This window comes from Crotalus tigris, unplaced genomic scaffold (assembly GCF_016545835.1).
Source record: "Crotalus tigris isolate CLP2741 ecotype Arizona unplaced genomic scaffold, ASM1654583v1 scf7180000017672.2133156, whole genome shotgun sequence".
Lineage (NCBI taxonomy): Eukaryota > Metazoa > Chordata > Lepidosauria > Squamata > Viperidae > Crotalus > Crotalus tigris.
In genome coordinates this window covers 1,483,882-1,498,101 of record NW_024096557.1, presented here as the reverse complement: position 1 = coordinate 1,498,101, position 14,220 = coordinate 1,483,882, and the positions used below count along the sequence as shown (strand labels likewise).

Below are 14,220 nucleotides of genomic sequence, written 5' to 3'. Positions count from 1 at the left end.
TTTTCTTTTTCCACAAAACAATTCATTTGTGTTTAATTATTGTACAGTGAAATGTGGAGCATCCTTATGCCACTTACAGTACAAACATAGGATGTAATCTACAGTATGTGGCACAATCACAAAACCTATTTCAATCTGTTATAGTGTATAAGGGGAAAAATAAAATTAGGTCATTCTATGACCCTCTTTCCATGCGTTTTCCTCCCCATAGGAGAATGGTGTTGCTGTTGATTCTATTTATATGATTGGTGTAAGCCTTGGGGCTCATATAGCTGGATTTATTGGGAAGGCATACAATGGCAAAATTGGAAGAATTACAGGTGAGACTTACAAACTGAATAAACTTCAAACAGTCCTTCCAGGTAGAATTTTAGAAGCTGGCTAGTTTTAGTAGGTTTGGAGCATGTTTTATAGCACAATTCTGTCATATAAAGTATTGTAATTGGAATCTATTTTCATACTTTTTTACAGATGAAAAACAAAAATAAAGATTCTGCAACTCAGCAGTGTCACCACACATTTCTATAAACAAGAAAGGCACAGGAATGTTGTTTGAGAGATGTATCTCTGCTCTAGTCATTGTTATGCCTGCTAGACAATTTTAGGGCTTTTCACAATGGTGATATATGTGACAAGTTCACAAGCTGAATTTGACTAATGGCTCAGAGAAATGGCCAAGGGAATACTCCAGATATCTGCTATTTAATACTTTACTATAGTTTGATTGAGACATCAGTGCATTGGTTTAAATGAAAATATCCTTCAAATTAGTCTGTATCTCATATAAAAATAATGTAATGTGAAACCAATGGAGGTAACTTAGACCTAAGTTCTTGATCACTGAACAAACCTTTAATTTCTTCATAACATGATGTCATGTTTTCTAACATGATGTTTTTATCAGGGTGCACATTGTAGAAACTTTCCATATAAAATTGCAACTTGTCTCTTTCCTTAGTGTCTCCTTGGTATTATCTCCATACGTATACATTAATTACATTGTCACTACATTTGAGATTTAGACTAGTAGGAAGGGGAGTGTTAATGAGAAGTTTACTTGTTCTCCAAATAATGACTGTTTTGTTGTTAACTTTTGTGTTACTTATAGTAATTACACTTAAACAATGCTTGCATGCTTTTCCTATGAGCTCTGCTTTGAATCTACTTTTTAGGTCTTGACCCAGCTGGTCCCTTATTTACCGGAAAGCTGGCTAATGAGAGACTGGATCATACTGATGCCCAGTTTGTAGATGTCATTCATACTGATACTGATGGTAATTATTACATATTTGGATTTTGAGTATTCTGTGATTGAATGATTCCCCCTCACCCCACTTCCATTTCCTGGTATGATCCCACTAGATGAATCTGTACATTACATATGTATGAGAGAATAAGTTCCATCCCAGGATGTATGCAATTATTATAAATGGAATCCAACTAGGTACTTAGGATATTCTGACTTGTGCTTAAATATTTGGCAAAAACATGCCCAAAACTTTTTCATTTGTCTCTGAATTACAGATTTTCCTGATATAGAAAACATTTTCTAAACTACAGTACCACATTGGAGCAGCTATTTTTTTTAAACATCAATTCAAAATATGTTTCTTACAGCAGATATAAATTGTTTAAGTTCATTAGAAATGTTAACTGAGCTAAGACCAGTGGGTTTAGTAATAATCCTAAACCTCAATATTTTAATATTTGTTTAAAAAAACCTATTTTTCAGATTCAAAAATATGTTTAAACTCATGATGGTGTTGTCTACAATAAGATATTAAACTTCTTTTAAATATATTAACAACAAAGGAAAAATCAGTTTAGCATTGGCATTTTGCACATCGCTATAAAAGGAAATTCCCTTTTATATAAGATTATAGCTAATATATAAAATTATGAATTTGAAAGCAAATTCATAATTTGAGCAAATATTTGAGCAAATATTAGGACGTGTAGATTGAGGCTTGTAGATTCCATTTCATCTCCTAATCAAGCTCCTTGAAGAGACCAATCCCTTATTTTATGACTAATTTCTTTGAAAAGTTTAGAGTTCCTGTGATGTAGATTAGTGATAATCACAACTTCCAGTGTTTTGGTAATATGCATTCTTAGCTCTTTGATATCTCAACGCTATTGTTTTTCTTTTTCCTAGTTTTAATGCTTTCAGAAATATGTGAGAGATTAAGCTCTAATTTTTTGTGGACAGAAGTATTGGTTAAGATGGTATATTTATTTTTTCTTCACTATGTATTTCATTGCTAGGTTTTGGTCTCAAGGATCCTTTGGGAAACATTGATTTCTATCCAAATGGAGGAACAGATCAGCCCGGATGTCCAAAAACAATACTTAGTGGTAAATATAGATAAATTAATTATTATCAGAAGTGAGGGGCTTAATTGTAGTGAAGTCATTTGTTCATTTATGAAGGCAACTATGTTAGTGTACTTTTAAAAAATTATTACAGTTGTGTATAGAATCAAATTTATCCATTCAGTAATTTTTAGTATGCTTTAACTGTTCATTGAATCCTGCTCTTGAATGCTGTATATTAGCAAGTCTAAATCTAGATTGTTCAGGCTTATAATAGGATTGAAATTTTAAAATGTGAGTAAATTTCATTTTTTTGCCCAGGAAGGACAGAAACCCTTACTGTAGTTAAAACACATGGTGATAGCCTTTCATCACTGAGAAATCAATCTGCACAAAATTTCTAGGTATTCTTGGTTGGACCTTGCTTGGAAAATGTTGGGAGAGCAAATAATCAACTTGGAAAGGGAAAAGGAGAAATGGGGGACTGAACTACAGAAGACAATTTTCCTGTTTTGAAGTAAAAGGCAAAGAGTCACTCTTTACTCTTGTTTTTTAATAGAAGATCTGTGGTGGATTTTTTGGTAGTTATATGGATATGTTCTTTTCAGAATGTAATTTAATTTAATGTAATTCCAGTGTAAGCTATAGTTAGGAGTTTCTGGGGAGTCTCTCATTCAAGTATTAACTAGCAACTGCTGCTTATTCTGAAATGCTGCTACTGTTCTATTTTGTGAAAAACAGAACATAATTACGTAGTCTTGAGTTTACTTGTTGATTCTTCTAGGATCAGCGTATTTCAAATGTGATCATCAGAGATCTGTTTTTTTGTATATGTCATCCTTACAACATAATTGTGATATAACTGCATATCCTTGTGAATCGTATAAGGATTACCAGAATGGAAAATGTGTGAGCTGTAATTTTAAATCGCTTCCATGCCCAGTAGTAGGTAAGAGTAATGTGTTTCAGACAATATTTTATGGAAAACGTCTTAGATGTCAGTGTATAGAACATTCTGTTATGTAATGCTTTTTAAATCTGGTACAGTGAAAAATTGTAGGAGTAAAGCTATCCTGTTTCTTTCACAGAAAGAAAACTCGAGTCAAATGAATGTTTTTGTCGGTTTTAAACTACAGAATAAATAATTATAAATATTATAAATATTATATTAAAGATGAATACCGTACCAAAGTCACTGCACTGCACAAGATAACTCTCATCTCCAGTTTGTAGTGGACCAAGTTTGGTCTAATGGTTAAGGCATTAGGCTAGAAAGCAGAAGATTGTGAGTTCAAGTGCTGCCTTAGCCATAAAAGTCAGTTGGGTGACCTTGGGCCAGTCATTCTCTCTCAACTCATTTCAGAGTTGTTATTTTTGTGGGGAAAATAGGAGGAAGGTGTGCCGAGTTATTTGTAAAAATAATAAAGACAGGGTACAAATAAAGAAATAAAATACCTTCCAACAAATCATTACACTGTCTGTGTCTTAAACAGTATTAGCCATTCTTAGATGGAAGTAAAAGATAAGGAGATATCTTAATTTTCAAACTCAACATTCTGAATCATTTATAAAACATTCCCAACTATTTCTCAGCTACTAACTTCCTTTTAAAAACAGTCATTTAGGAGCAATTACCAAGGAAGGTTTTCCATTAACCATAATTATTATTTTCAGGTTCCACACATTTATTTTTAGGTTAGTATTTTACAACCTGTGATTAAGGGACCACTGATAGTCCATGAATAGAGATGATCCCTGGAGCACATGATGAGGCAATAACAATAATGCTAATAATGAAGATTCCAAAACATCTTCAAGCTTCAAGCTTTTAAGCCAAAAATAAAAAAACGTTGTAGTATCTCACAATTTTGGCCATTTCAAAGTTTTTTTTTTAAAAAAAAGTATTGAGTTATTTTGGTGTCTTTTAGACGCCATTATATTCTGTTGTTCCTGCCGGCAACATTTTCAGTTATGATGTAGGAATTACCTGAGGAAAAAGTTGAGAATTATTTTGTTCATAGAATAAAATGTATATGTTCTGTATTTCCTCCATTTCAAACAAAGTACAATAAGGTTTTACCCACATGTTTCTGATACTGCATCTGAATCAAAGGGTGAGTGTCAATTTGGCTATTGTGGAAACTGAATTCTTCATGGTTAATTTTATTAACAATAACACTCCAAAGAAGGGTCAAAATTTTTATTTGTTAAGCTGGAAGACTTGATGAAATCTTAAAATTTATTTCCAAATCTGGAAACCTCCATATTACACCATCATAAAGAGTGAAGGATAGCTTAATAGAGCTGTATATCTCTAATGTTTCCTGTTGGGAATGAATAAAAAAATATGTAGATGCTGAAATATATCCCAAAAGAAATAAAAATGAAACAGGTGCACTGTTTTTAAATCACCATGCAAATGCATTTTTTTAAAAAAATTACTATCATTCCACATTAAAAGAATTAAGTATTAATTCTTAAATAAACAAATAAACATGCTGGTTTTGTATGTTGGTCATATTTTACTTGCAATGTGTATGAGCACTTGAAGTCCTACATGACCAAGCTGCATCCAGCATTGTCTTCAGCTATAACAGGCAGGTTTCCCTCCTGAAGACATTCTGCTTCATGTGAATAGAAGCTAGGATTCATTAAAGGCATTTATACTATTTACATATTCTAGATACAGTATATTTTACATGAGGAATGGCTGAAAAACTTACATTATTAAATATTCTGTCACACTGATCAAAGAATGTTTTGGCTCTTTGTTGGTTATAGAAACGTATGGGAACTTATTGCATCTTGGTCATATTTTACTTGATATTAAATCAGAAATCCTAATATAATAAATCACAGTTGAATGAACAGTTTACTAACATAGATTACTTCTCCTTTTCTCATGAAAAAAAGTAGAAAAATAGATTAGGAATACTAATACTTTAAACTGGCCTAGGACCATAGCTTGTTTGAATGCTGTTATTTCTGTACATTTGTTTAGCTGCTCAAATGAAGAAGCAAATCATAAACATGCAAATTATCTATGTGCACTTGACAGTATGCTTGATCTATTTGTAGTTTCATTACTACCTTCCATGATGTTGTAATATAAACCTGATCAGTCGGTTTGCTTGCTGAATGAGTCATTAAAAAAGCACTCACATTTCCAGATGAATTGCTATACTACTTTCTTTTCCTAATTCAAACTTCATTTCTTCATAGCTTTTGACTAATTCATGGTATTACGTAGGATCTAACAAGATAAGTGAGATTGTGAGCAGGTTTGTTAGGATCAAACAGACAAAACTGAGTACACTATCCAATATATATATATTAATTTTCTTTATTCGTAACATTTCTAAAATGGAAAAGGTTTAGTTTCTATTTCAGCCATGCTGTACTAACCAATCACTTGCACTACCACCAATTTCTAACTTCTGAAAAGAGTAGAATGTGGCAAATTGATTTATGGCCTAATTGCTTTACCAATCAAAAATCAATTGCCTGCTTGCAATAGCCATGCTTCTGCTGCTATGTCACTGTGCTGTCTGAAGCTATTGCTTAATATAAGATCATTACTAAATTTGCAAAAGAGTTAATCAAGAGTTTCACTTAAAATCTAGCTGATAACTTCTCATAGTTAACCGAACTTTTGTCTTCAGGGGTCTTTGGGCCCTCTTCCTTCTCTCAGCATCTGTGCTCAGCATAGCAATTTTACACCTTACTGTTCTATCATTGCATAGTGATCTCAGTTGTGATTTGTCTTCAGTGGATCTGAACTATCCAGGAATTTTCATTTCTTTAGCCGATGGAAATTGCAGTGCTATTTTCCTTAATAGGTATTTTTTCTTCCTATCTCTGTGCCAACTTTGGCAGTTATTTAGTCCATTCCAATTTTCTCTACCTCTTTTGAGATACTTTCTCTTACTGAAAAAACCTTATATGGTTTATTCCAGATTTTTCCTGTCCTCAGTTTACCAACTACAAATGCAGTTTGAATATCTGCAGGATCACATGTGTGGATGATAGAAAGTATTTAATGTTTTCATTGTGCCACTGAGTTAAAAAAAGAAAAGAATATGCATTTTAGCCTCAGTAGTAAAAATTGTTGCATGCCACCTTGAATCACTTGTTTTGTGAGATGGGTGGCCATATAAATTGGATAAATAAAAGTAAAATATTTTATTTTATGAGGATAGAAATGTAGAACTTAAATACCTTTGTTATATTCTGGGAAAGTTGATTTCACACAGCATCATAAAATAATATATCTTTAGTATTTTTTTGTATCTATTTGTTTATTTTGTATTGAACATATTTCAATTTCAGGATATTATGCTGATAAATGGAAGAGTCATATACTTGAAAAAAACCCTCCCATGACAACAGCTTACTTTGATACTTCAGACGAAGACCCATTTTGCAGTAAGTCATTAACTATGTTCCATGCATGTACTTCAATTTTTTTTCCTGTTATGGAGAAAAATAGGAGGAAAAAAACCAAGTGCATTTTACTATCCAGATAACCTGACATTTCCTTGATTAAATTTAGTTTTTTATTACTATTTTATTTATGAAATAGTATAATGCTCAAAAGATCTATGTGCTGGGAGAAAAGAATATTAAAAACAGGAAATTATGTGGGCATCCCAGTAAAGGATGACAAATGAGCTGATAAAAATGAGAAAGAGATGGATTTATATTAGATAATAGCAATATGAATTTCAAGAAAAGAAGTATAATGAAACAGAGATGTAACTATTTAATACCATGCATTATAAAAGGTCCACATGAGATATGTACTAGTATCTCTTACAAATAGGGCTGTGTGTGTTTCTGTGTATGTCTGTGTTGATGTTTTCAACTGATAATCAAATCATTGCATTCAAGGTCTTTGCAAGCTAGACAGAACTTGAAGCAGAGATAATAGTTCAGTATTAGGAAAATTATTAATTCTGGCTGATTCACATAACTAAAAGATGGATCTGCTTTAGAATAATTTATGTAACCCCTTAAGTTAAATACAATAGCATTATATTAATAGAAACATTTCACACTGCAAACCAGACTTCCATATATTATATTGTGCGATATCACAATATAGTCGGTTTTGTGTAATGGTTAAGGCATTAGACTAGAAACTGGGAGACTGTGAGTTCTAGTCTTGCAAAGCCAGCTGGTTGACTTTGGGCCAGTCACTCTCTCTCAATCCTAGGATGGAGGCAATATATGGCTCATAAAATATATGGTTAGGAAAATGTTACATTGACTATTGGCTATTTTGGATATGGTAAAAGTAATGCTATATTTTTTGCTTTGCTTATAGTATTTTACTTATAACTGTGAATGCAGCAAAAAAACAAAACAAAACAAAACCCTGCATGATTTTTAAAGGTAAAGGACAAGACATATTTAGCAGCAAGTAATAATTTGAATTTGAAAATGTAGCAAACTTAGAATTTTAATACTAAATTTAGCTGAATTCAAAATGAAATGACTGGCTGTCTCATTCTTGGGGAAATATGACTATGTTCTACATTTACTATCATAAATGTAATACAGAATGAGTAATTTAAAAAAAATATTTTGCTAGTAAGTACAGCAACTATTGAAAATCGAACAAAAAACAGAAAAAACTAGAATATATAGCACTTACAAAAGACATCCATATTTATAAGGGCATCAAATGTAAGATTTATATCATGATTAATTAATTAGAGTATAATAATTTTACCAGCTATTTTACCCTGCTCCATGAGAAAATCACAAGATTTTCACAAGATGCTGTTCCTGAGTTTATCTTACCATTGAAGGGGTATTTTGATCAATCTCAGAATAATAAGAAAAAGTTGCTGCTAAAAGAGTTACAATAAAATGGTTTATCATGAAGCTATTACCTACTATGATGTAGTTAGCTCTGAAATGAATATATTATTCTGACGTTCTAGCCTGAGAACGTTTTTAGTAGTCTCTTGATATATAACTTTCTGACTTTGCTTAATAAACTCAGCTCCCAGTTTTCCAGGATTCTTTTTTTCCATTCTAAAAAAGAAGAAAATAAATCAAAATAAAATTTCATTTTTTCTCTCTCCCACAGTGTATCATTATTCTTTGGATATTATTACCTGGAATAAAAGCACTAGGAGAGGTTTCATAAATATCAAAATAACAGATAATTCAGGAAATACAATAGAATCCAGAATTAATAGGTGAGATATATTTATTCATTTTGGTACTTTCTTTATGCAAAATAGTATCAGCTATAATTAGAACTAATTTGAACAAATAAAATGAGTAATTGATAAATGACTTTTGAATTAGAATGGAAATTTGAAAGTTAATATGCAAAGAAAAAAAAGATAAAAGGGGTAGAACCATAGTTGGAACGGGCAACTCTATCATTAAGTGAAGCAGTTGCAAAATTTTCTTTGTCCCCACTTTTGGAATTCCCCACCATTTGAAATGTGATTATTAATCACAAAACTATTCTTTGAGCACAGTTGTAACTTCAAATGATTGCTAAAGGAGGGAATCAGTAAGCAAGGACTATCTGTATTGAAATTGTATGTATCTTATTTATAAGTCTTATTTATATATCTGCCAATCTCACAGTCAAATGACTCAGGATGGGATTCAAAATTATACAACAAATTTGGGATGGATAGATGTAATCTGAGAAAGACAGTCCCTCAAATGATCCAATGTCACGCCACGTAGAGCTTTAAACATCAAAATGTGCTCCTTGATTTGACTTAGAAACAGACTGGTTAACAGTGCACCTTGCCAAACAAAGGTATAAAAATGTGTTTGTAAAGAAACACATAACTGCCTGCTCTGTTGCATTCTGCATTCTGCAGTAGCTGACACTTCCAGATGTTCTTCAAGGACAGTCTCATGTAGAGCACATTGCAATAGCCCAACCATGAGGGCATGAGTGACTGTGAGTAGAGCTCCCTGATTTTGGAAAGCAAGATGCAGAATACTAAGTTAAGCAAATACTATTTCAGTCAGACTTTCTTTCTGTTTTCTAATTATGCTACTTATTTTTGCTACCGCCTAATATATACCAGGAGAGGGAGGAGGAGAAAGGGAGGGACGACGAAAGGGAGGGAGGGAGGGAGGGAGAAAAAGAGAGTGCATTAAATTTACATAAGTTAGTTTATATTGGTATATGTAAATTGTATTGTGTAAATACAAGGTATTTATAGTAATTGTAAAATTCTTCATAAAAGAGGGTGCATCCAAAGGCTGAATTATTTTTTAAAAAAACTCACTTATTTCAGTGCTCAATGGAAATATCAATGCAGCAGAGCCAAAGGAAGAATAAGAAAGTGGGTGGTATAGGTTGGAGGTTGGAAGTGGCTACTGCAAGGGACTTACTTCCCTTCATGGCTATTTTTCAACAGGCACTCTCAGGTGCACTGATACCAAGAATCAGTGCTGATAGCCAAAGCTGTCTGTCTGCCTTATATGTACCAGGAGAAATTTTCAATAGGCACAAACCTGCTGCAGTAAAGATTATAATGCATGTCTTTTCTTTTCTTCTGATCTCTTGTGGACAAATAAGTGGCTAATTTTGCTTGTTCAGCTTCAGCTTCAAGGTATAATAAGACCTTTCGTAGATCAGTCCACAGTGCTGTTACAATCTGTAGTGGATGTATTTAAGAATCCAGTTGTCAAAATACATTTTTCTGCTGCTTTTGCCTGGACCAAGGTTTGTAGTTGTTTCTATATTCTGTTCTGGTTTGTTTTTTTAAGACGATTGGAACCCATTGCACGACACCTTGAGTCTTATTTTATAAAGGGGCATACATTGAATAAATCTGTTTTTTCTTCTTTAGTGATGCAACTGTATTTCAACAATATAGGCAAGCAAAGATACTTGCTGGATTTTATCTGGATTTTGGAAACATTTCAACAATTACTTTGACATTTTCTACAAAGAGTACAGTGGGCCCCAAGTACAAGCTTAGGGTTCTCGAAATGAGATTAAAATCCCTCTCACATCCAGAAAGGTAACATAGATTGTCATTTTATAATAGTTTTATGATCTAGAAGAAGAATTTAGGAAAAGACAGTTGAACCACTAATACTCTTGCTCAATGATAGCACTTACAGATGACAAAAAAGTTTTGATTGAAGGCACTGTTTCTTAAAACGGAGGCAGAAAATAAGCACAATTTCTGCTAAAACTGCATTTGAGGGGAATGTTTTCAATAGAGTGTGTCTGCCATGTAAGTGTAAGTGGTCTAAAAATACTAATTTGTACATGTTTGTCCTTGTCTATGTTGCATTGCTTGATGTGTTTCATTTGACTGTAAATAGTTCTTGTTTCAGGAATATGCTTTCCAGTCACTTTGCAGAGAGATACACATGCTCATTCTGAATATTTCATAACTATTTATTGGATTTTGGCCATTGTCAATGAAGTTTCAAGTTTTTGTGTGTTTCTTACAATTGTTACCTATTTGTAACAATCTCTGCTAGCATTTTGCACATTTTTCTTCATTTATCATTTTGTGCATTAAATTAAAATAAAATTTATTGTATAGTATCGACATTCATAATAACTATCATAGGATTTATACATAATTATGATCTTGCACTTTGATAAAATATGGGGAATTGATAAGAGAAAATTGTTTCTGCAATTATTCATAATGGCTATAATTATATAAACATAGGTTTAAAACAAGTTTTAAATTCTGTATCCAATTAGGACACAGAGAATATATAGATATATAATATATAATATAAGAATTATATTAATTTAACACATGCCAACAGTTTAGTTTAGAAGTTGAGAAAACCTTACTATCTCTTTCATTTATTTATATGATAAAATGTCTTAGAAGGATTTTTTTTCTGTATATAATGTGGGGGCAGAAAAAGGAGAACTACTTCTGCAAGAATTCTTGATTATAAATATTGATAGAGAATGTTTAGTTGTATTGGTTGCTCCATCTTAGGAACAGTCATGAAAATCACTTCTCAAATAAAGAGTGGTGCATATTATATAGAAATTAGTAGCTTGTTGAAAATTTCTTTTGTTTGAAACAGAAATACTTTTCCCCAGAATTGTTTTCCCTTAGTATTATTTAGTACATGCAATAAAATAATTGGCTAGGCAGTAAAATAATTGTTCCAAGGACATTAATTTATTTAAGTTCTGAAATGTCAGCCAGATAGCTTGTGATTAAGATACATATATTTAAACTATAGCACTTAGCAGTAGATTCCATTCTGGACTTTACCTATCTAATAGGTTTGGCTATTGGGTGACACCTAAAGAGTTTTGCAAAGACTTTTACTCTAAAAAGTTTGAAAAAATTCATTTCTGAGAGTTTGTTCATATGTCTATATATGATTTGGAAACAGTACAATATGGATTTTTTAAAATAACTCTGGATGATCAATTCAAAGGGTAAAAAAACTAAAGGTAGAGAAGTAAATAAGATTAAAATTTATTCCCATCTGTTTTGGACATGGTTTAGTACAGTGGTGGTGAACCTATAGCACACGTGCCAGAGGTGGCACTCAGAGCCCTCTCTTTGGGCACGCACACCATTCCCCAGAGATGGCAACCATCCCTCTTCAACCAGCCGCCGGCTAACTGGCCGAGGTCCCACATGGCTGGATGCATCCCAGCACCCATGCGCTCTCTGGCTTTTGTGTGCAGATGCCGATGGTGTCAGGCAGGAGCCGCCCTGGCCCCTGCCTCACCTTTCCCTGTGACAATGGCACCCCCGCCCTGCCTTGCCTTGCCTCACCCCATAGGACGAGCCTCCTGCCCACTGCCTTACCTGCCAGAGACCCCCTGGATCTGCCTCAACCCTGCCCGGCCCCCACAGACATCCCTCCCCACAAGCAACATCAAAGTGATCGCACCCACATTGGCCACACCCACCCAATCTGCCATGACCACCACAGCCACGCCAATCCAGTGGGCCACGCCCACCTGGCACCTGGCGATAAATACGTGGATTTTGGGTTGCAGTTTGGGCACTCGATCTCTAAAAGGTTCGCCATCACTAGTTTAAGTATATTATTATTATTATTATTATTACTACTACTACTATTAAATTTATTTGATGCTAGGAGGCTAAAAAACATAAAAACAGAATTAAAAAGGAAGTTTAAACAAAATGTGAAATAATAGAACAATACAACAAACAAGGAAAAACAAAACAAAGAAAATACATTAATATGACTAGTAAAAAAAATAGGCATGTGGGTAACAGAGAATGGGAGGGGGAGATGAGTCTGTTATCATATATTATTCTGTATTATATTAGTAATACGCTTAAATCAGTAGTCCTGATTCCTCTTAAAAATACTGATTAAATATAGATGAATATTACTTATGTACAATAAAAATAAAATACACTTTTTCTTGATTGCATATTTTCTTCTCTCTGTACAGGATCCAGCTATGTAGGTATGATATGATACTTGTGGAGAATGTTGAAACAACTTTTACACCTATCCCATGCTATGAGATAAATACGCAAGACAATTGATTATTTCAGGATATTGTATGCAAGAAATTAACAAGAGCAACGTGAACTGGTAACAAGTTTAATTGGCTTCCTTCAAGAAAGTTAATTTGCCAATTTTATGACTACCTCTGAAGATCACAGAATGAACTTTTAAAAGAAATTCAGAGATTTTTCATGTGCCTAGTTGCATATATTAGCAATCAATTTCTAATTAATGAGCATTCAAAGCTGTGAATTATTTTTTGAGACAATTTCAGTTTTAGTCTTATGCATAGTGAGGCTGATATACCATTGAAATTAATAGTAATAACTTCATCACTAAATGTAGGATCATAGTACACTAAATATGTTTGTTGATACTTTTATATTTGACAGATCTAATATCTTATTATATCAATATGAAATGCTACAGTTTAGAGAAATAGGTTCAGATCAGCATTTGGGCACATGAAAAAATATTCTCATTAATGGAGCATCTCTGTTCATAATGACACTGACAGGCTGCTAATGTTGCTAAATAGAAACTGAAATTGAATCAATATAATAATATGCTTTATGATGCATATGCAGTATAATGCAGATACAATTTGTAAATATTCAGAATACAGAAGCTACAGTTTAGCTCATCTTATTGATCCTAAAATCACACATAAACCATTTATTACAGCCAGTCTCCTGGTAGCATCACTCAAGCCTCTCAGCAACAGAATTATTTAATATCTTCTGAAAACCACCTTTGCATGTTCAATATATGTAGCTGCTAACTATTTACATATTGTTCATATGCATAAGAAAGTATTTCTTAACAGGTGAATAACTTGACTGTATAATGATCAATATTATTTGAGCATGTGAATATTATTCATTTAAATAAAATATTTATTAACAGAGAGCAAATAATTACAAATATCTTTGTAACTAATAGGAATGTTATATATTTTTAATAGATGTTTCTTTCAAAGATCTCCATAACAATTTTAAGAGACAAATCCATTGTGATGGGATCATCACTCACTGATATGCAAAGCAAAAAACTGAACCATTTTTTATTTTTGTTTCCTCTCCTAACTCCATTATTACATGCAGGACTTTTTTTGTCATAGAACACCCAGAACGGAGTTCCGGCACTTTTTGGGGATGGAACCTTGTAGGGTAGGCAAGGCAGGTTGTATGACGTGTGTGAGTTTTGGCACTTTTTTTTTTTTTTTACAAAAAAAAGCACTGATTATATGTATTATAAGGACTTGTATATTGCACTATTTTTAAAACTTATTTGATGGTGTATTTGCTGTGCTGTGCAAATCTTACCATTGTAATTTGTTTTATGTTTAGTGTTATTTGTGAATGCATTTTTAAACATTATTTTAAAAGTTCTAGATAAATATTGTTTTTTTGTATTTAACAGCAA

General features: G+C 32.8%; 1 protein-coding gene across 6 annotated transcripts in view; it reads left to right on the top strand.

Annotated features, from left to right (window-relative positions):
- Window positions 1-14,220, top strand: part of LIPI (lipase I) — a 24,903-nt gene extending 10,683 nt beyond the window's left edge. For all 6 annotated transcript variants that reach the window (XM_039337231.1, XM_039337233.1, XM_039337230.1 and 3 more), the window contains 8 exons: window positions 212-320; window positions 1,173-1,274; window positions 2,266-2,355; window positions 3,098-3,262; window positions 6,643-6,738; window positions 8,411-8,522; window positions 10,155-10,328; window positions 12,737-14,220. In XM_039337231.1, the coding sequence (XP_039193165.1) occupies window positions 212-320; window positions 1,173-1,274; window positions 2,266-2,355; window positions 3,098-3,262; window positions 6,643-6,738; window positions 8,411-8,522; window positions 10,155-10,328; window positions 12,737-12,833 (945 nt within the window). In that variant the 3' untranslated portion in view covers window positions 12,834-14,220. The remainder of the gene's footprint in view (window positions 1-211; window positions 321-1,172; window positions 1,275-2,265; window positions 2,356-3,097; window positions 3,263-6,642; window positions 6,739-8,410; window positions 8,523-10,154; window positions 10,329-12,736) is intronic.